The 20,197-nt window shown below is 43.4% G+C and overlaps 1 protein-coding gene across 1 annotated transcript in view; it reads right to left on the bottom strand.

Annotated features, from left to right (window-relative positions):
• ABCC4 (ATP binding cassette subfamily C member 4) overlaps window positions 1-20,197 on the bottom strand; it is a 242,356-nt gene that overhangs the window by 138,530 nt on the left and 83,629 nt on the right. The window contains exons 7-9 of the mRNA XM_023621723.2: window positions 19,843-19,968; window positions 18,501-18,750; window positions 2,414-2,518 (exon numbers count right to left, since the gene is read on the bottom strand). Coding sequence (XP_023477491.1) covers window positions 2,414-2,518; window positions 18,501-18,750; window positions 19,843-19,968 — 481 coding nt within the window. The remainder of the gene's footprint in view (window positions 1-2,413; window positions 2,519-18,500; window positions 18,751-19,842; window positions 19,969-20,197) is intronic.

The following is a 20,197-nucleotide window of genomic DNA, read 5'->3' on the forward strand; positions in this document are numbered from 1 at the left end:
CAAAATAATGAGCCACATACAAACGGCAGCCTCCTGTCACCACATCTCACAGCTTCCTGTCAGGGCCAGGCGGAGAGTTCCTCCCCAGCGTGGGCTTCAGGACCGGGCACTGCTGGAGTGTGACCAGAAGGGGGCAGCACTCGACAGCTCAGCGGTGCCCAGCCCCTTGCCCTCATGATCAACTTGGCTTCGTGGCTAATGTAACAAGGAGCATCAACAACTACTCTGTGCCACGGTTCTAGGCCGTGAGGATGCAGCAGGGACCCACACAGATGAAAGCCCCTGTCCTGTGGAGATTTACAGCCTCCCACGGGCCCATATATTTTAAAGCTTAGAGATTGAAACCAAGTCTCATCATTTCATGAATGAGGCGTGTGTTGGTGAGAAAACCTTCTCCCACCTACCCGCCTGGATGTCTAGTGGAGCTGGCAAGAGAGTCCACATCTTTCTCTTCTCTCCCAGCCCAGCATGTGCTCCATTCTGCCTCAGCTGCTCTCCAAAACCCCCACTGTCTGAGCCCCTGGCCCACCCAAGGGCTCTCTCATACATGGCCTGACAGGCCCTAATCACCCCCTAGCACAGGGCACAATCCTTCCAGATACAAGGACAGGACAACAGAATGGGGTGTTCTGTACTACAATGCAAGCTGCAAAAAAGTCTGAGACCATGTTAAGCACTTAGAAGAACAAAACAGCTTATTTTACAATGCTGCATGGTTTGGTACGGATGAAATTTGGTAATGGGTCATACAAAGTATATGTTAGCAACCTCGGTGCTTTATCTAACTCAACAGCATTCATCGAGAGTAGGCCTTTATAAAGGAATTTTAATGGTGCTTTCTATAAAGGCTTACAATGTATTTATGATGAGAAATACCAAGCAGGAGGTAAGTCTCCCAGACTAAGGTAAGGAGAAACTGTCGGGTTCGTTTGCGCCTATGTGAGCTTCCACATGCAAAGGTGCAACGATGTGGCTTTACATATTTGGGAATGCACTACTGTTTTCTTGGTGTAGATGGTGGCCACTAAACCAGAAGTAGACGAACACGATGCAGGTTGCACAATATTCAGAGGCACACGCATGAGAAGAAGAGTTTACAGAGTGTGGACGCTCACACCACTGGAGAAGGGAAAGCTGAGTGGAGGTGGGAAGGAGTGCTGGTGGAGCACCCGTTGGCTCTCAGCTCCATTCCCCGCCCTTCCCCGTTAAGCTCCAGATGGCTGGCTCCTGCAATCTTTCCAGCCAACTCCAGTTCAGCCCTGGAGGCCGGGAGACAGGAGAAACTGGTACCCACGAGCACGTCCACCTGCTTCCAGCAGCCTCCCCACCATGACCACATCCCCTCTGCAGTGCCAGCGCCCACAGAACAGGCCCTGGCACCATGGTCCCCACTCCTGCCAACAGATGAGCTCCTGGGATCTGCTCCCAACGGGCGACTACTGGTAGATGCCAGCTCCTCCCTGCATCCCTCTAGCCTAGAAGTGGGAGCAGCTTCCGGCCAACGGTAATCTCTGGGTTGCCTTGCCCACTCGTTTGCCCTTTTGGCTCTTTCATCACCTTATGTAACTAATTCCCTGCATGGAATCCCTCTCCCACGGTGTGGGTTCCGTTTTCCTGACTAATCCACACTAATGTGGGAGGACGTGCAGAAAGGACCACAGAACCAGGAGAAAAAGCATTCCAGTTGTCCATAAAGGGGGCTGCCCTGAGTCCGCAAGTTGAGAACTTCTTGAGAGCAGTCCCTGTTGTTTTCCCTGTTTGCCTAACCGTCATACCTAAACCAAGCGTTGGAAAATCCCTGCGAGCTCATCAGTTCTAGCTGCCAGCTTGCCACATGGTGAAAGCCTTAAATTAGGGATCACTGGCTCTTACTATGCCCACCTGCTGCCTCCTCCCTGCCCTTGACCGCCACCAAAGTAGCCAGTGCCATCCAGAAGCTGAGAATGGGGAGCCCCCACCCTTCCCCACAGCAAAGACCCAAATCACAGCTTCACTCAATATGCAAGAAGATGGTCTGATACCATCAACATAAAAAACATACACTGATTCCCCAAAGTCTCTTGTCTTTAACAATTTGTAACACATTTGTAAGTTAACCCATTCCATCCCACAGCACTTGTTTATCCAATCCTGAAAATTCCAACCTTCCAAACTTATATACTTTAAGTTCAAATACCTTGAAAGTTCTCTTGAAAATGAGACAAAGAACAACACATTAAACACCTTAGGCTGATTTTCTATTCAATCTAATTGCATTTAATCTTATTCCTGATTTTGAGAATTTTTATAAGATACTTTCAGTAAATGAGCAAGTCACATTTTATACCATGTGTAAAATCTCAACATTCTCTATTAAATCTTTGTCACCAGCTGTCTTTCAACAGTCACGATCTTGTAATGGAGCATCTGTTACCTTATCCCAAAAAGCAGAAAAATCTTCCACATGCACTATCATTTTACCATCATTTAATGGCAGCTGAGGGTCATGCTGTGATATCTCATCAAGTAACAGAAAGTTCTGCAGAAAAAGGAGAAACACATTGTTTAAACTGCAGGAACAAATAGCACAAACAAAAATAATCGCTTTCCTGGAATTTGCAACAAAAAACTTTATACAATACCATTTTATCATCTGAACTTAAAATGCTGGTTCACATCACAACAAACTAAATAATACACAGTATATATAATAGTATAATATATATTTTATAGTATATGATTACATAATACAGTATACATAGTGCACGCGCGCGTGTGTGTGTGTATATAGTATTATATACGTATAAACAGTTCACGGCCACAAGGCTATCTTTGTGACTTTCTCAACACGCATACCGGTTGCTTCCCTAAAGAGAAAATATGGCTCCAAACTCGAATACATTTAGAGCCTGGACATTTTTGTTGTTTTACTTTTGTGTTACTAACAATCAACACGGGAGTTGGCAGGAAATGATTCCGTAAACATTTACTGAATCCCACCATGTTACAAGTACCATGTAACATGCGAGAAACACAGAGATGCAGGCTGTTCCAGGGCCTTTGGGGATCGAGCCAGCACAGGACAGGCTGAGAACACAAGACGGATGGCAGACTCTGAATGAGAGCCTGGCCCGGCCCGTATCTGCTGTGACCTGGAGCTGAGCTGAAGTTCACTCTGCCCTTCTCCTCGTGCCTGTCAAATCAGTATATCACTACTCAGCATTAACTTGAGGCATCGTTTTAAAAAGAAAATAATCTTATTAAGTTTCTATATCTTAAAAAATGTTTTAGGGGCCAGCTCCGTGGCCAAGAGGTTAAATTCACACGCTCCGGTTCAGTGGCCCAGGGTTATGCCAGTTTGGATCCTGGGCACAGACCTAGCACCTCTCATCAAGCCATGCTGAGATGGCATGCCACACAGCACAACCAGAAGGACCTACAACTAGAATATACAACTATGTACTGGGGGATTTGGGGAGAAGAAGGAGAAAAAAAAAAGATTGGCAACAGATGTCAGCTCAGGGCCAATCTTTAAAAAAATAATCCTTTATAAGCATCTTTTCACCATCGCTTATCCTTTCTCCTTAGTAAAGGACCTGTCCTCAACAGCAGAAATGGCTGTTATCTTCCACAGCTCACTATTTTCCACACTAGTTAGCAGCTATTCAACGCAATTCAGCTAAATAAAACAAAGTGCTGCTAACCATTACAAATCTAACATCCTGATACATAGGAAAATTTCCTCTGGCTCTGCAAATGCTTGACATAATTCAACAAGAAAAGCTACGGTGGTACAGAAATTGACTAAAGAACCCAGGCCACCCTCATCCCCCACCCAAACTTTGAAGGTGTGGCAGAGACTGTGGGCCATCCTCACAATCTGTTCTCTTTCTTCTGTGTCACAAACCCCCTGATTTTTAACTGGGGCATGACAGCCTAAAACCAGAACCACTCTTCCCAGCCTCCCATACAGCCATGTGAAGCCAAGTGACTAGGTTCAGGCCAGAACATCATCCAGGAATCTTCCTCTACCCAATGGCCTGGCACTTGGAGACTGCCAGCTCGGTCAAGGCCACATGCGGTGGAGTAATAAAAAAGAGCGAGCCTGGGTCTCTGACACCATGGAGCATCCTGCTAGCTACAGAACTTGTTATGGGGTGAATTGTGTCCCCCCCACAGAAAGCTATGTTTTTTTCCTAACCCCAGTTACCTAAAATGTGACTTTATTTGAAATAGGGTCATTGCAGATGTAACTAATTAAGGTGAGGTCATACTGAAATATGGTGGGCCCTAAATCCAGTATGATTGGTGTCCTTGTAAGAAGAGAAGAGAGATGTAGACACATACACACAGGCAGAAAACGGCCCTGTGACAATGGAGACAGAGACTGGAGTGATGGTAGTTGTAAAACAAGGAACGCCAAGGTTTGCCAGCAACCATGAGAAGCTAGAAGAGGCGAGGAAGGATTCTCCCTTACAGATTTCGGAGTGACCCTGAGGACACCTTGATTCAGACTTCTAGCCTCCAGAACTGTGAAACAGTAAATATCTGTTGTTTTAAGCCATACAGTTTGCAGTACTTTGTTACACGCAATAGAGAACCTCACACGGATTTTTGCATGAGAGAAAAAGAAACTACCTTGTGTGAGCAGCTTTAACACGGGTATTCTAGGACCCACAGGCAAACCTAATCCTAATCACCAGAGGAGGCAACTGAAAGAAGCAGGTGAAAATGATTGAGAAGGAAAACAACACATAAATAAGGAAAACAACCACTCTATAAAACTGTAAACATCCTTTAAGTCCTTAAAATCCTTGTCTACGACGACACAAAGCTACAAATTTGACTGTAACGTTCTACTTCAAAAGAACAACTGGTAAAAATTGAACATGAAAACAACTTCTGTGTAGGAAAAGCAAAATGCATTCCTATGCATTTCTCTGAAAGACCCAGCTAACAGGAGACAGATTGCTCATTTGTTCCTCCACTCATCCAGGCTCAGAGAACCTTAAACTTGGGCACGGCTATTCCTGCCTGTCCCAAGCCCAGGTCTAGCAAGGAGGCAGAAAGGACAGACTGAGAAGACGGTGAGAGCTCCTTTACAGGCTTGAAACACACCACAGCCTGAATTCTTTTCTCCACACCACCTCTCCCATAGTCAACCAGACACCATCTCCTGCCCATCTGCCGCAATTCATCTCTCTCCCCAGTTCCCCAGTCCTCTTGAAATAACATCATTTCAGAATCTCACTTCCTACCAATTGTTTGAAATTCTGATACAATACTGATTTTTTTTGCTGTCTCCCTATCCTTTCCAGTTCCTTCCCCAGCACTCCCCAACACTGCGGAACCTACGCCAAACACCACTCCCTGTTGATCTCCTTAAGACGCCTCTGAAAACGTCCACCATGCTTAAAACCCTTCAGTGACCCATCAGCACCTAAGTCCAGGCTCCAAAGTGGCCTCTGCCTGTTTCCCCTGAGGACCAAACCCAATCACCCTTCTAGGCCCATCTCAAATGCTAATGCTCCTGGGAACCAGCTCAGGATGGCCGCAGCTGCCACTGCCCTCCTACCTCTGAATCCCCAGAGGGGCACTAAGTCATGTAGAGGGTAGACACTATGGCATTCACCCACTTACAAACACGGTCCCAACTCCAGCTATGCTGAGCCTCGCAGAGTCAGCACATCACAGATATCTGCTAAAGGGATGAACAGACCATACGGTTGGTTCAAGTTAGTCAAACCATTGACCACTTCGCTACAGCCTTACAGAGTTTAATACAGCAACGAGCAAAAGGTTATGTTATGAATCTTGTCTAGACAGAATAAAATTTCTATTTTAGCTTAAGCACATTACCAAGACATAAAGTTCTATATTCAGTGTGTGTATAACAGAAAAAGAACTCCCCACCTTGAAAAAAGAAAAGAAAGAAAGAAAAACTATGCCCAAAGTGAGGCAGTAAATCTATTGAGCATTTGCCCGTAAGCAATAGGTCTGAATGGAGAAAGAAGTCACAATCTCCAGTGGTTAAATAAGACTCCATTCAACACACGAACAGCTTGTAAAGGTGCCAGAAGCGCTCGCTGGATTTTTCTCTTGTGCTCGGGCTGATGCAAAAGCTAAAATTAAATTGCCATTAGAGCCATGAAGTGCATACCCAGAACAGGCCATGCGGGAAAGTATCAGACGTCAGAACTCGAGCCAAAAAAACTGACTTCCGAGTGGCTGGTAGGCAAAAACCTAAGCAGCTTTGTGAACAATATAACCTCAGAGACACATTTTACTCGATGCAGGAGTTGCCGAAGACTTTCATTGCTTTGAAGTTAAGACAAGATCTTTTATAATCCTATTGGACCCGTTGAATGCCAACACCATCAGTCCTCTTTCCTTACTTACAGAAAAATAGAGCGAACTTCTTGAGCCTGTAACTTCACAATAAATCATTCATTTTCTGTGCATGGAAAAATGGAAACTGAAAAGCATGTGTGAAAAAGAGGACACTACACTAGAAAGCCCACATATAGGTGTGCCCCATGGGAATGGACCACAACACCAGCTCAAAGGTGGAAAGCTATGGTGGATTTACTTCCTAGGGTTCCCAAACATGATCTTACTGGAAATCATGCAAGATGGCCCGCCCAATCTGCTGAGCCCCAGGCTGCAGAAGACTGTCGCAGCGTGCTTTAAGATGACAGTGTTCTCTAAACTCTACGTGCCTACTAAGCCTCTGGCTCATCTATGGTCAGGGCCAAATCTTGCCTAATTCAGTATAATTCAGCCGACCTTTCCTTCCTCTCCTGCTGACATTTTCACCTTCTAATTGCACATTAACACATCTATGTGAGAGGCAGGGAAAGGAAGAGAACCTCAGATCAGTTCATTAAATTCACTGCCTACCGTCTCTCAGATAATAGGAAAGAAGGTTGAATCAATGCCCATCAGTGGGTCTTATGGCAAAGACATGGGTATTTGAAAAGCCTCAGACTTCAAAACCAAAATCATGCCCTTCTCCTCCCCAAATAAGGTCCTTTTCTAATATTCCATATTTCAATGAATCCAGGTGATTTTTTTTTTCTTGAGGAAGATTCACCCCGAGCTAACATCGGTGCCAATCTTCCTGTTTTTTAGTAAGCAGGCTGCCAGCACAGCATGGCCGCTACCAGAGTGGTGTAGGTCTGCACCCAGAGAACTGAACCCAGGCCACTGAAGCAGAGCTCACTGATCTTAACCCCTAGGCCATCAGGGCTAGCCCCCCGGTGATTTTTGCAGCCAAAAAACCCAAAGCACTCTATGATTCTTCCTTCTGCCAAACCTTTCCCCACCCTCCATACCCAACTCAGGACGTGCTCTTTCTGGCCAAGTCTATTTCACCCTAATCCAAATCCCATATCTTGCTCCTGGACTACTCACTGCACTAGCCTCTTGACGCCATGTCCCCACCTCTACGCTGAATTCCCACCGCCACCCCCTGACCCACTCCCCAGGCTGCAGCCAGGGTGAGCTCGGAAAATCTAAACCACTCAGTGTTGTCCGTAGGGCCCTGTGGAGTCCCCTGCTCAGGCCTCCAGCACTCTCTACTCTACAGCATCAGACATTTTTGGTTCCTCACATACAATGATCTCCTTCTTGTTCACTAAGAGCCTCTGTCACATAATTATCCCCACGAAAATGCAAAGCATCAGCCTCCTACCTTCCCCACCCCCTACGCACATAAGTCTCCAGGTAAGTTCTTCAGCCTCCCCAGGAAGCACGACCTCCAAAATTACACCAGCACCTCTGCCAAAGCATCCCATAGCACCTCGGCCCTTTCCTCCCAAAGACTAAGGACTCACAAACGCACACCACAGTGAGTTTAATCATTTGATTCTTTATTAACCCCTTGCTTGATGATACACATAAACTCTAAGCAGAAACAACTCTTGTGCATTTGATTATCACTGTATATATGCATCCAACACAGCACCTGGCTTAAGCTAGGTGCTCAATTATTTTGTGGAGTGATTGAATAAATTCCAAATATGCCCATAAAAGTCCAGCTTAGACCAAGACATGGGTTTGTGCTTTTCCTCTCAACTGATTTTAGTCTTAACATGATCCTAACATCTTTTATATTTGCTAAGCACATTTTGGCTTTGTGTCCTTTTTTCTGCAACCAGGACAATGTTTCTCAAATGTGGCGTATTTTCAGGCACATGGGGCACTTAATAAAGACCTTGGACCCAGCCAAGACCTAGAGAATCAGAATCTTCGAGGTAAGGTGCTTTCAGAAGCACCGTAGGCGATTCTGATGACCCAGGGAACCAAATTTCAAAAGGGTTGTAGAAGCCATTTGGGCTGGAAAAAAAGTCTAAGATCTAAAAGAAAAAACTATTTCAACAATTACTTCAACCCCACCATGAAGCAGTACGCCATGCTTGCTAACATCAACCCCTTCTCGCCACTCATTCTCTGCCATCTGTCCCGTCTTTACTGAAAATAATGACTGTTGAACAGGTCTCTAAATTCCTAGATCCACCTTCCTGCCAGAAACTTCATGCACGTGAGGGGAAATTGAGGTTTCCTAACCAAATCAAAGATGCTTCCTTTATCAGGACACAAAGTAACTTGACAAAGTTAGCCACAGGAAAAGTCAAAGTTTTCAGCAGATCATAATTTTAATGTTACAGCACACATATATATGGGAAGGAATCTCAAGCCTCAGACACAGTCCAGCTGCATTTTGGAAAAAATAAAAAATCCTACCAAAATATTTGACCATGATTCCCTGAAAACGCTCTGCAGGAGCCCTTTTGTGCTGCACTCTTTGATGTACAATGTAACCCATCAGAGAATGAAAGTTACTGCTTTCCACTTAAACAGTGCTCAATTGTCAGGCATTTGAAGAATCCCACAGACATGAAAAAGCTGGAAGATTCCTTCAGTTGCACATTTTCTGAGCACCTGCTATCTGTGAGGAATACAAAGACGAACAAGGCACTGTACCTGCCCTTTAGAAGTCTAGAGTTCAAGGAGGGAAAGAAATCCATACAGATGGTTTCAATATATGGGGTGGAGGACACAATCATATCTGGGGAGCTCAAAGAAAGAGATGGGGATTCAACAGGGTGTGATGGTTAATTTTATGTCAAATTGGCTAGGGCACGGTCTGTAGAAATTTGCTCAAACACATCTGGATGTTACTGTGAAAGTATTTTAGATGAGATTAACATGTAAATCAGTAGACTTTCAGTAAAGTCTATAGTGTGGGCGGGCCTCATGCAATCAGTTGAAGGCCTTAAGAGAAAAAAGACTGACCTCCTCCAAAGAAGAGGGAATTCTGTCTCCAGACTGCCTTTGGACCTGAGATGCATTTTAGTAAAGCCTCACTGTTTTAATCTTCTTTTATTTCATGACAGCCAGTAAGACAGTCAATAGTGAGACTTATTTTGTTAACCAAGTGAGTGTTTCTATTTACCTACAAGGCCCAAGGAAGGCCAGGCTGTCTGTACAGCCCAGGAGCCAGGCTGGCAGAGTCTACATTAGCACCAGACTCTGCAGGGCACAAGTCCACCAAGTCCCATTAGGCTGGTTTGAGATACACAGATGGACACAGAGAACAAGGGAAAGACTGAGATTCATCCCCACTCTGGACAAGATCCAGCTCCCCTGGGTGAAGAACCCCCTGCCGAGGCCCAATGTTTCAAGAATGCCTAATGCCAATCTGTTCCCTCACTCTGCACTTCCATGGTTTCTAGCACAGCCTGGGCCACCCTGGGCCTCTGTTAGGTCCCAGCCTTTTCCTATAAGTGTGGTTTCAGTAATGCAGTATTTGATGCCCACTGTGTGTCCAACATGGGCCATGCACTATGCAAAAGAACTATCAGATACCATCTGCTGTCAAGGGGCTTAAAATACTCCTGGTGAGCCAGATTCTCCCCCTTTGACGTAATGTTAAGTGGTGTGGCACTGGCCTTGTGCATAAATGGAAGCCTGAGATCAGCATGAACAGCAGTCGTGGAAGCTGGAAGAGCGTCGTGGGGGCCGGCCAGAGGGCCCACCAGCAGTTGCCTAAATCAAGGACAGAAGAGAGAGCAACCCAGGGGACCAAACAGAGCGAGCAAAGACCCACAAGTGGGGATGAATTTGGCACGTGGCAGAGACAACACCCCAGCCAGAGTAGAGGGTCACATGCTGGGAAACAGTGTGGCCGGTCTAGAATTTAAAAGTCTCATTCTTCAGGAAACAGGAAACATCTGAAGGCCTTCAGAATAAGACTAGATGATGAAAACCACACTTAAGGAAATAGCCAACGTGTCAGAAAGTATGAAGAAGGCAGTGCAGGAATGTAACAATGGTTAAGAAACCAGGGTTGATGCAGAATCCTAGTTCTATCATTTACAAATGTGAGGTTGGGCAAGCTATTTCACCATTTCCAGGAACCTGATCCCTTACCTGGAAAGTGGGGACATTAATGTTTATCTCATTCCACTGCTGTCAGGATTAAATGAGATAAATGTGCAAAGGCTTCTCGACAGCCTGGTCCATCGTAAGCACTTACAGGAGCATCAAAGATGGCGGCTGCAGCAGCATCAACAACAAAGTTACAGCAGCTCAATTTATATGTGAGGCTACCTTCTGGAAAAGGGATACTGCACACTTAGAAAGTCACTATGGTCAAAGTATATTCCTACATGCTTTCTTTCAAGATGTGAAAGCTACATAAAAGATACTTTATTGAACTGCATGGGCCATCCGTTAACAATGTTGCTAGAAGCCCCTGTCAGAAAGAATGATTAACTCAGGGACCAGGACTGATCCCTTAGAACTGATCTGTTTTATAGGTAATACTATCTTATAGTATAAAAATTTCATAATAAAAGAATCTCAGCTTTTATGACAAGACCCTCCCCATCCTCCCCCACCTCAAAAAAAGAAAATCACACCCAGAGCTATCTAACTCCACTTAGAGATCTATTCCCGGGCATCCATCACTGTGGAGAAGCAGGAACAAACCAGAGTTTTGGTAAAGGCCGGACACTCAGGTTCACGCCCAGGCCATTCACACAGCCAATTAATCATCATTTTAGACCTATTCATAAACACACAAATACTTGAGCACCCACTGTGTGTCAGGCCCTTATCTTGGTGATATAAATTACTGGTCCCCGGGAATTTAGCGACAGCTAGTTAGGAAAAGGAGATAGCGGGTATGATGGAAATCAACAAATTTGAAAGGAAGAGGCCGGCCAGAGATACATTCAGACAGTAAGAAAAAGTGAAAACAGAACAGGGACAGGGACGCAAAGGCAGAGATCCAAAAGGCATACTCAGAAATCAACGTGCAAAGCATCTACGGAGGAATAGAATCCATTCTAAACAGAGAGAACCAGGTGAGGCTGACGCCACTCCCCCTGCCCAAGGAGCACGCTCTTTCCTTCCTGTCCCAGAGAGGAATCCTGTTCACCCCAGGACTGCATGCAGTCACTACCCAGTTGCTCGAGTTGGCAGAGGAGATGAAACCTGCTTGCTGCTTCTGCTTTTTGACATTTTGGTCACCCTACAGTTATCACCGGTACATCAAGAGTCCTGTGCTGCTGCCATTTACATCATAAATGGTCAGTGAATCCTATGTGATTTGTACCACACTCGACCTAAGAAGACAGGGGAGTTTGTACAACATTTTGGAATGACGGCAGCTGTGGCGCTGAGAGAGCTAAACCTGACCAGCAGGAACACACCAACACTAAACCAAAGGAGGCGCAATTTTACTTAAAATCCACCAACAACTTTAAAAAGTTATTGGTGGGATCTCGTCAAGATGGCGGCATAAGCAGACTCTGAACTCATCTCCTCCCACGAACACAACCAGGTCACAACTATTTTCGGAAAAATTACCCAAGACAAAAACTGAAAACTGGATAAAAAGAAGCCCCACCACAAGGGACAGTCCTGACTAAGGCAGAAGAGGCAGAAATTCCTGCTAGACAAGGACAAAGCCACCTTTGGGAACAGCGCAGCTTCTCAGCTGGCCAGGCAGGAGCCACCCTAAGGTACGCAGCCCTCCCTGGAGGAATGAGGTCCAGAGTGGGGGTGGTACTGCTATAACCATCCTTCAGACTCAGCCCAACTGAGAGGAGGGTTTTACTATCTGGCTTTGCTGCAGCAGGGATACCCCCCAGAAAAGCTATCAGATGAAAGCTGAAAAGACCCGGACCTTAAAGGGCCCATGCACAAATTCACTCATTTCAGCAACCTAAAATCACCAGAGAGAAGGCTGACAGTCTTTTGGTGAATGAGACTCACCTGGTGGGCTTTGGGGGCATCTTTGTAAGAGGACAGACCTCTCCGGAGACTGAGACATTGGTAGGGGCCATTGTTCTGAACTGGTCCAGGCGTGCTGACACAGACCCTGGTAGACGCCATTGAGGTTCTTCCAGTGGCCTGTTAGCCCAGAGGTCTGCCACACTCACTAGAATGCAGATTTAATCTAGTTCAGCCAGGGCAGGCAGCCGCCCTAGGGACCAACCCCACGCAACAGAAAACCTTCAGGCTACTTTTCAGCCTACATTGACTGGGTGCCTTGATCCTCTACAGGCAGGTGAATGTGTCCACCTCTGTGGGGCAGGGCCTGTGTGAGGAATAGGTGAACTGTGGGGGCACTGGTGGAGAGGTGGGGACATCTGCAGTGTGGTGATGGGGTACGCTCCAGGGGGTTGGGAAGTGTCCACAGACCAGGACTGTGTTGATGGTGTGTGTGGTCCTGTTGGGGGTGAGGCTTACCAGCAGCAGGAGACCTGTGCTTCACAAATAGCCAGAAAAAGGATCACCCCACCTTTCAAAGCCTGAAACAACTGAGTGCTCCCTGCCTAGGGCCAGCCCCACTCAGCTGCACTCCTAAAAGAACTGACAACAGCCTTGTGGGCCTGAGGCCTATAGCAAATGTAAGCCCCTGAGCCTAGCAACCAGCTACACTGGGTACCAACCCAATTAAGAGGAAAACTGCAACAGGAGTGTGCTGTTAGACCTTGTAGCCAATGGTGCTGAGGCTCCCCAAACCAGATTTACAAACAGCTGGCCAGGGAAGGAAAGACTAGACTCCCTGGGTACCTGCATTAAGAGCAAACCTGCCACAGCAGAAGGACACAAGTAACCCACAAAGGGGTCACTCCTGGATCTTTTGGACCAGTGATGAGAGGGAAGTACATTGCTGGGCCTCAAAAGACATCTCATACATAAGGCCACTTCTCCAAGATCAGGACTCACCAAATACAAAGAAAATAGCACAGAGAAAGAGGCATAATGAAGAGACAAAGGACTACATTCCAAGCAAGGGAACAGGACAAAACCCCAAAAAAGGACTAGATGAAACAGAAATAGGCGACCTAGTCGACAAAGAGTTCAAACAAAATATCATAAGGATGCTCAGATATTGGGAGAAAATTGGATGTACACAGCGAGCTCATCAGGAAAGAACTGGAAAATATAAAAAAGAACCAATCAGAAATGAAGAATACTGAAAATGAAAAATTCACTAGAGGGACTCAAGAGCAGTGTAGAGGATGCAGAAGAACACATCAGCGAGCTAGACGAAAGACTAAAGGAAACCACCCAAACTGAACAAAGAAAAAAAAATTAGACAGAATGAGAACAGACTAAGGGAATTCTGGGACAATATTAAGTGTGCTAACATTCGGATCACAGGTGTCCCAGAAGGAGAAGACAGAGACAAAGGGGCAGAAAATTTATTTGAAGAAATAATAGATGAAAATTTTCCTAACCTAAGGATGGAAACAGATATACAAGTACAAGAAGCACAGAGAGCTCCAAACAAGATAAGCCCAAAGAGGCCCACACCAAGACACATTATAATTAAAATGTCCAAAATTAAAGATAAAGAGAGAATCCTAAAAGCAGCAAGAGAAAGGCCACAAGTGACATACGAAGGAAAGCCCATAAGGCTATCAGTGGACTTCTCAGCCAAGACCCTACAAGTGAGAAGAGAATGGCACGATGTGTTTAAAGTGCTAAAAGGAAAAAACCTACAGCCAAGAATACTCTATCCATAAAGGTTATCACTCAGAATGGAAGGAGAGATAAAGAGCTTCCCAGACAAGGAAAAATTAAAGGAGTTTATCACCAAGAAACCAGTTCTACAAGAAATGCCAGAGGGACTTATTTAAGTGGGAAGGCAATGACCACAAATAGAGAGAAAAAAAATTACCAAAAAAAAAAAAAAGGAAACCAAAAAAAACCCAGGCAATAAAATCACTTGTAACAGTAAAAATATAGTAAAGGTAGCAGATCAACTACCTGTGAAGATAATAGGAAGGTTAAAAGACAAATGTACTAAAATCACCTATTTCAATGATAAGAGGGTAAGGGACAGACACACACTAAACAGACTATATAGGATTTCAAAAACATAAAATGTGGGAGGAGGGGAGTGAAAAAGTAGAGTTTTTAGAAAGAGGTCAAGCTAAAGCGTCTATCAGCTCAATACAGACTGCTATATACGTAGAATATTAAATAGGATCCTCATAGCAATCACAAATCAGAAACCTATAATAAGTAAGCAAAAAAGTAAGACAAAAGAAATCAAAATATTACTAAAGAAAGCCATCAAACCACAAGGGAAGAGAGCAAGAGAAAAAGAAAGGAACAGAGAAGAACTACTAAAACACCCAGAAAAAAAAGTGGCAAAATGGCAATAAATACATATTTATCAATAGCTACTTTAAATGTCAATGGACTAAATGCTCCAATCAAAAGGCATAGGGTGGTCAACTGGATAAAAAAACAAGACCCACACATATGCTGCATACAAGAGACACACTTCAGACCTAAAGATACTCAAAAACTGAAAGTGAAAGGATGGAAAAAGATATTGCATGCAAATGGCAAAGAGAATAAAGCGGGGGTAGCAATACTTACATCAGACAAAAGAGACTTTAAAACAAAAACTATAACAAGAAACAAAGATGGGCGCTACATAATGATAAAGGGAACAATCCAACAAGAACACTTGCAAATATCTATACACTCAACACAGGAGCACCTAAATATATAAAGCAATTATTAACAGACATAAAAGGAGAAACAGACAGTAACACAATAATAGTAGGGGACTTTAACACTCCACTTACACTAATGGATAGATCATCCAAACAGAAGATCAATAAGGAAACACAGGCCTTAAATAACACATTAGACCAGATGGACCTAGTAGATATATACAGAACATTCCATCCAAAAACCACAGAATACACATTCTTTTCAAAGGCACATGGAACATTCTCCAGGATTGATCACATATTAGGCCCCAAAACAAGTCTCAATAAATTTGAGAAGATCAAAATAATACCATGCATCTTCTCTGACCACAAAGGTATGAAACTAGAAATCAACTACAGGAAGAAAACCAGAAAAGCCACAAAAATGTGGAGATTAAACAAAATGCTACTGAACAATTGGGTCAATAAAGAAATCAAAGAAGAAATCAAAAAATTCCTGGAGACAAATGAAAATGAAAATACGACATGCCAAAATCTGTGGGATACAGCAAAAGTGGTTCTAAGAGGGAAGTTTATAGCCATTCAGGCCTACCTCAACAAAGAAGAAAAATCCCAAATAGACAATCTAAAAGCGCATCTAAAGGTACTGGAAAAAGAACAACAAAGCAAGCCCAAAAATCAGCAGAAGGAAGGAAATAATAAAAATCAGAGAAGAAATAAACAAAATAGAGACTAAAAAAATAGAAAAAATTAATGAAACCATGAGCTGGTTCTTTGAAAAGATAAACAAAGTTGACAAACCCTTTGCTAGACTCACCAAGAAAAATGAGAGAAGGCTCAAATAAATAAAATCAGAAATGAAAGAGGAGAGACTGCAATGGACACCTCAGAAATACAAAAGACAATAAGAGAATACTATGAAAAGCTATACACCAACAAATTGGATAATCCAGAAGAAATGAATAAATTCTTAGAAACATACAACCTTCCAAAACTGGACCAAGAAGAAGTAGAGAATTTTAATAGACCAATCACCAGTAAGGAGATAGAAACAGCAATCAAAAACCTCCCAAAAAAGGGCCGGCCCCATGGCTGAGTGGCTAAGTTCGCACACTTTGCTGTGGTGGCCCAGGGTTTCACTGGTTTGAATCCTGGGCACAGACATGGCACCGCTCATCAGGCCACACTGAGGCGGCATCCCACATGCCACAACTAGAAGGACCCACAGCTAAAAATACACAACTATGTACCAGGGGGCTTTGGGAGAAAAAGGAAAAATAAAATCTTAAAAAAAAAAAAAACCTCCCAAAAAATAAAAGTTCAGGACCAGATGGTTTCCCTGGTAAATTATACCAAATATTCAAAGAAGACTTAATACCTATCCTTCTCAAACTCTTCCAAAAAATTGAAGAAAAGGGGATGCTTCCTAAGTCATTCTACGAAGCCAATGTCATCCTGATACCAACAACAGACAAGGACAACACAAAAAAAGAAAATTACAGGGCAATATCACTGATGAACATCGATGCAAAAATCCTCAACAAAATACTAGCAAATCAAATACAACAATACATTAAAAAGATCATACATCACAATCAAGAGGGTTTCATTCCAGGGTTGCAGGGATGGTTCAACATCTGCAAACTTATCAACGTGCTACACGACATTAACAAAATGAAGAATAAAAATTACATGATCATCTCAATAGATGCAGAGAAAGCATTTGACAAGATATAGCATCCATTTATGATAAAACTCTAAATAAAATGGGTATAGAAGGAAAATACCTCAACACAATGAAAGCCATATATGACAAACCCACAGCAAATATCATTCTCAATGGAGAAAACTGAAAGCTATCCCTCTAAGAACAGGAACCAGACAAGGATGCCCACTGTCACCACTCTTACTTAACACAGTATTGGAAGGCCTAGCCAGAGCAATCAGGCATGAAAAAGAAATAAAAGGGATCCATACTGGAAAAGAAGTGAAACTGTCACTCTTTGCAGACGACACGATTTTATATACAGAAAACCCTAAAGAATAAACTAAAAAACTTTCAGAAACAATAAATGAATACATTCAAGTCATGGGATACAAAATCACCATACAAAAATCGGTTGCATTCTATACACTAACAACAAAGTAGCAGAAAGGGAAATTAAGAATATGATCCTATTTGCAACTGCAACAAAGAATAAAATACCTAGGAATTAACTTAACCAAAGAGGTGAAGGATCTGTACACCAAAAACTAAAAAACATTTTTGAAAGAAATCAAAGACGACACAAAGAAATGGAAAGATATTCCCTGCTCTTGGATTGGAAGAATTAACATCGTTAAAATGTCCATACTTTCCAAAGCAATCTACAGATTCAACGCAATCCCTATCAAAGTGCCAACAACATTTTTCAGAGAAATAGAACAAAAGAATCCTCAAATTTATACGGAACAACAAAAGACCCAAATAGCCAAAGGATTCCTGAGAAAAAAGAACAAAGCTGGGGGTATCACACTCCCTGATTTCAAAATATACCACAAAGCCATAGTAACCAAAACAGCATGGTACTGGCACAAAAACGGACACACAGATCAATGGAACAGAACTGAGAGCCCAGAAATAAACCCACACATTTATGGACAGTTAATATTCGACAAGGGAGCCAAGAGCATGCAATGTAGAAAGGAGAGTCTCTTCAATCAATGGTGTTGGGAAAACTGGACAGCCACATGCAAAAGAATGAAAGTAGTGGCCAGCTCCGTGGCCGAGTGGTTAAGTTTGCGCACTCTGCTTTGGTGGCCCAGGGTTTCGCCAGTTGGAATCCTGGGCGCGGACGTGGCACCGCTCATTAAACCATGCTAAGACGGCATCCCACATGCCACAACTATAAGGACCCAAGGACCCACAACTAAGGATAGATCTACCATATGATCCAGCTATCCCACTGCTGGGTATTTATCCAAAGAACTTGAAAACGCAAAGGTATAAAGATATACTTGCACCCCTATGTTCATTGCAGCATTACTCACAATAGCCAAGACTTGGAAGCACCCTAGGCGCCCATCAAGGGACAAATTGATAAAGAAGATGTGGTATTTATACACAATGGAATACTACTCAGCCATAAGAAATGATGAAATCCGGCCATTTGAGACAACATGGATGGTCCTTGAGGAGATTATGCTGAGTGAAATTAGTCAGAGGGAGAAAGTCAAATACCGTATGATCTCACCCATAAGTAGAAGATAAAAACGACAAACAAACACATAGCAGTGGAGATTGGACTGGTGGTTACCATGGGGGAAGGGAGGGGAGGGCAAAAGGGGTGATTACGCTCACATGTGAGGGGATGGACTATAATTAATTTTTGGGTGGGGAACATGATGTAATGTACACAGATTTTGAAATATATTACGATGTACATCTGAAAGCTATATAATGTTATAATCCAATAATACTGCAATTAAAAAAGTTTAAAATTTAAAATTTAAAAAAATTAAAAAAAAAAAAGTTATTGGGCACCAAACCTGGATTCTTCGGATGCTGACAACTGCCTCCGACACTCTCTCAATGGCCGAGGGGAAGAAGAGGGTGACGGTCACACGCACAGCCCCATACAGTGTCATTGCCACAAACACACGGCTGGCTGTGATCACATTGCCCAGGAGCACATAGGTGGTGAACGTCACAAAAACGATGATTTTGCTTGCAATGAAAAATGACGCCAAATTCATTCCTCTAAGGTAGGAACTTCTCAGAATCTTGGCGATTTCCTTCCTGGAAAAGAGAGTAGGATATAGGTTTCAAAGGAAGCACTGACATTAAAGTCATGAATTCAAGTGCCTTTTTCATGTGGTCCCTTTCTAAGGAGTGGACACAGATTAAGATAAAACCATCCGTTACATCGCGGAAATATTCTACAGCACACACCCTGGGGCCAGCTCCAACACAAGGATCACACACTTCATCACCGCTTCACTTACCCAACTAAATGGAGGGTTTATGTGACCCTTTAACATTTTGGGTCAATCAAACTGGGTTTGAACATTCATTCAACAAGCATTCGTAAACACAAGTCCTGTGCTGGGCACCTCACTGATGACAGAAAGATACAGCCCATCCCTCCAGGAGCCCATGAACTGGTGGGAGAAGACAATGCATCTAACTCAGAACAGTGGAGTCAGGGCGAGTCGCACGCACATGGAACCTGAGAGGATGAGTTGGGTTAGTCGGGGCTGGTGGGAGCCAGAGAAGGATGAAGGTGAGCATGCATTCGCAGCAGAGGGAGGTGCACCCACAAAAGTGCAAATATGAGAGCTGGCAGGGCGCTGGCAGAGAATTATAGCACCACGTGCTGGAGAACAAAAACTAATCAAATACTTAAATTGAAAGACCAAAAAAGATTCTACAAATAGAAGCAGCAGTATTTCCATGGCTCTGTTTCAAATGAATAATACTGATTCATAGAGTTTGGCCCGATACAGTATACCCAATCTCTATAATCTTCCTATTTGTGCTACATTAATATAAATGATAGTCTTAGTTTAAATGTCCTAGACTCAAATACAAACATCTTAGAATCACTGCTTGTTTGGGATTTGAGGTATTAAGGAACATTTGGAATTTCATTTCTGTATAAGTATGAGGCATATACATTTTTTCCTTTAAGAAGATGGGAAAGGGAAGAGCAGGTTAAAATGAGGTGCTGTGCTATTCTACCTAACCCTACTGCCACACGCAGTCGGGGATGGAGCGGACAGTATTTAAATTCACCCTCATGCAAAAATTTAGTAAGAGTTCTAAAACCATTCAGTAAAAACAGGAAGCAGAAAAGTACAAAAATATGGTGTGATACGTACAAAAACTTACCTTCTGAAACTGGTAATAAGTTCTGCAAATGACTTTTCCCAAGCATACATTTTTATTATTCTTATGCCAGTTATAACTTCATTCATGGTCCTGATCCTGATGTCTGTGAAGGTTGCAGTCTTACTCCTAAGGGGACAGACGTAAGAGATGAGCCACAGTGACCACAGACCGACTTCCTGATAGCAGCGGGCACAGGCAGAGACCAAAGATCACGAGTCCCTACAGCTTTTTCACAATGACAACACGGGCAGGTCCGACTCAAAGTACAAATGGAAAATGACTTCAATTAGGAAGTCAACAATTCATCCCAATTCAAGAAGTCATTTGGAGAACTTGAAATATCTGCTAAGGAAGA

This window comes from Equus caballus, chromosome 17 (genome assembly GCF_041296265.1).
Source record: "Equus caballus isolate H_3958 breed thoroughbred chromosome 17, TB-T2T, whole genome shotgun sequence".
Classification (NCBI taxonomy): Eukaryota; Metazoa; Chordata; class Mammalia; order Perissodactyla; family Equidae; genus Equus; species Equus caballus.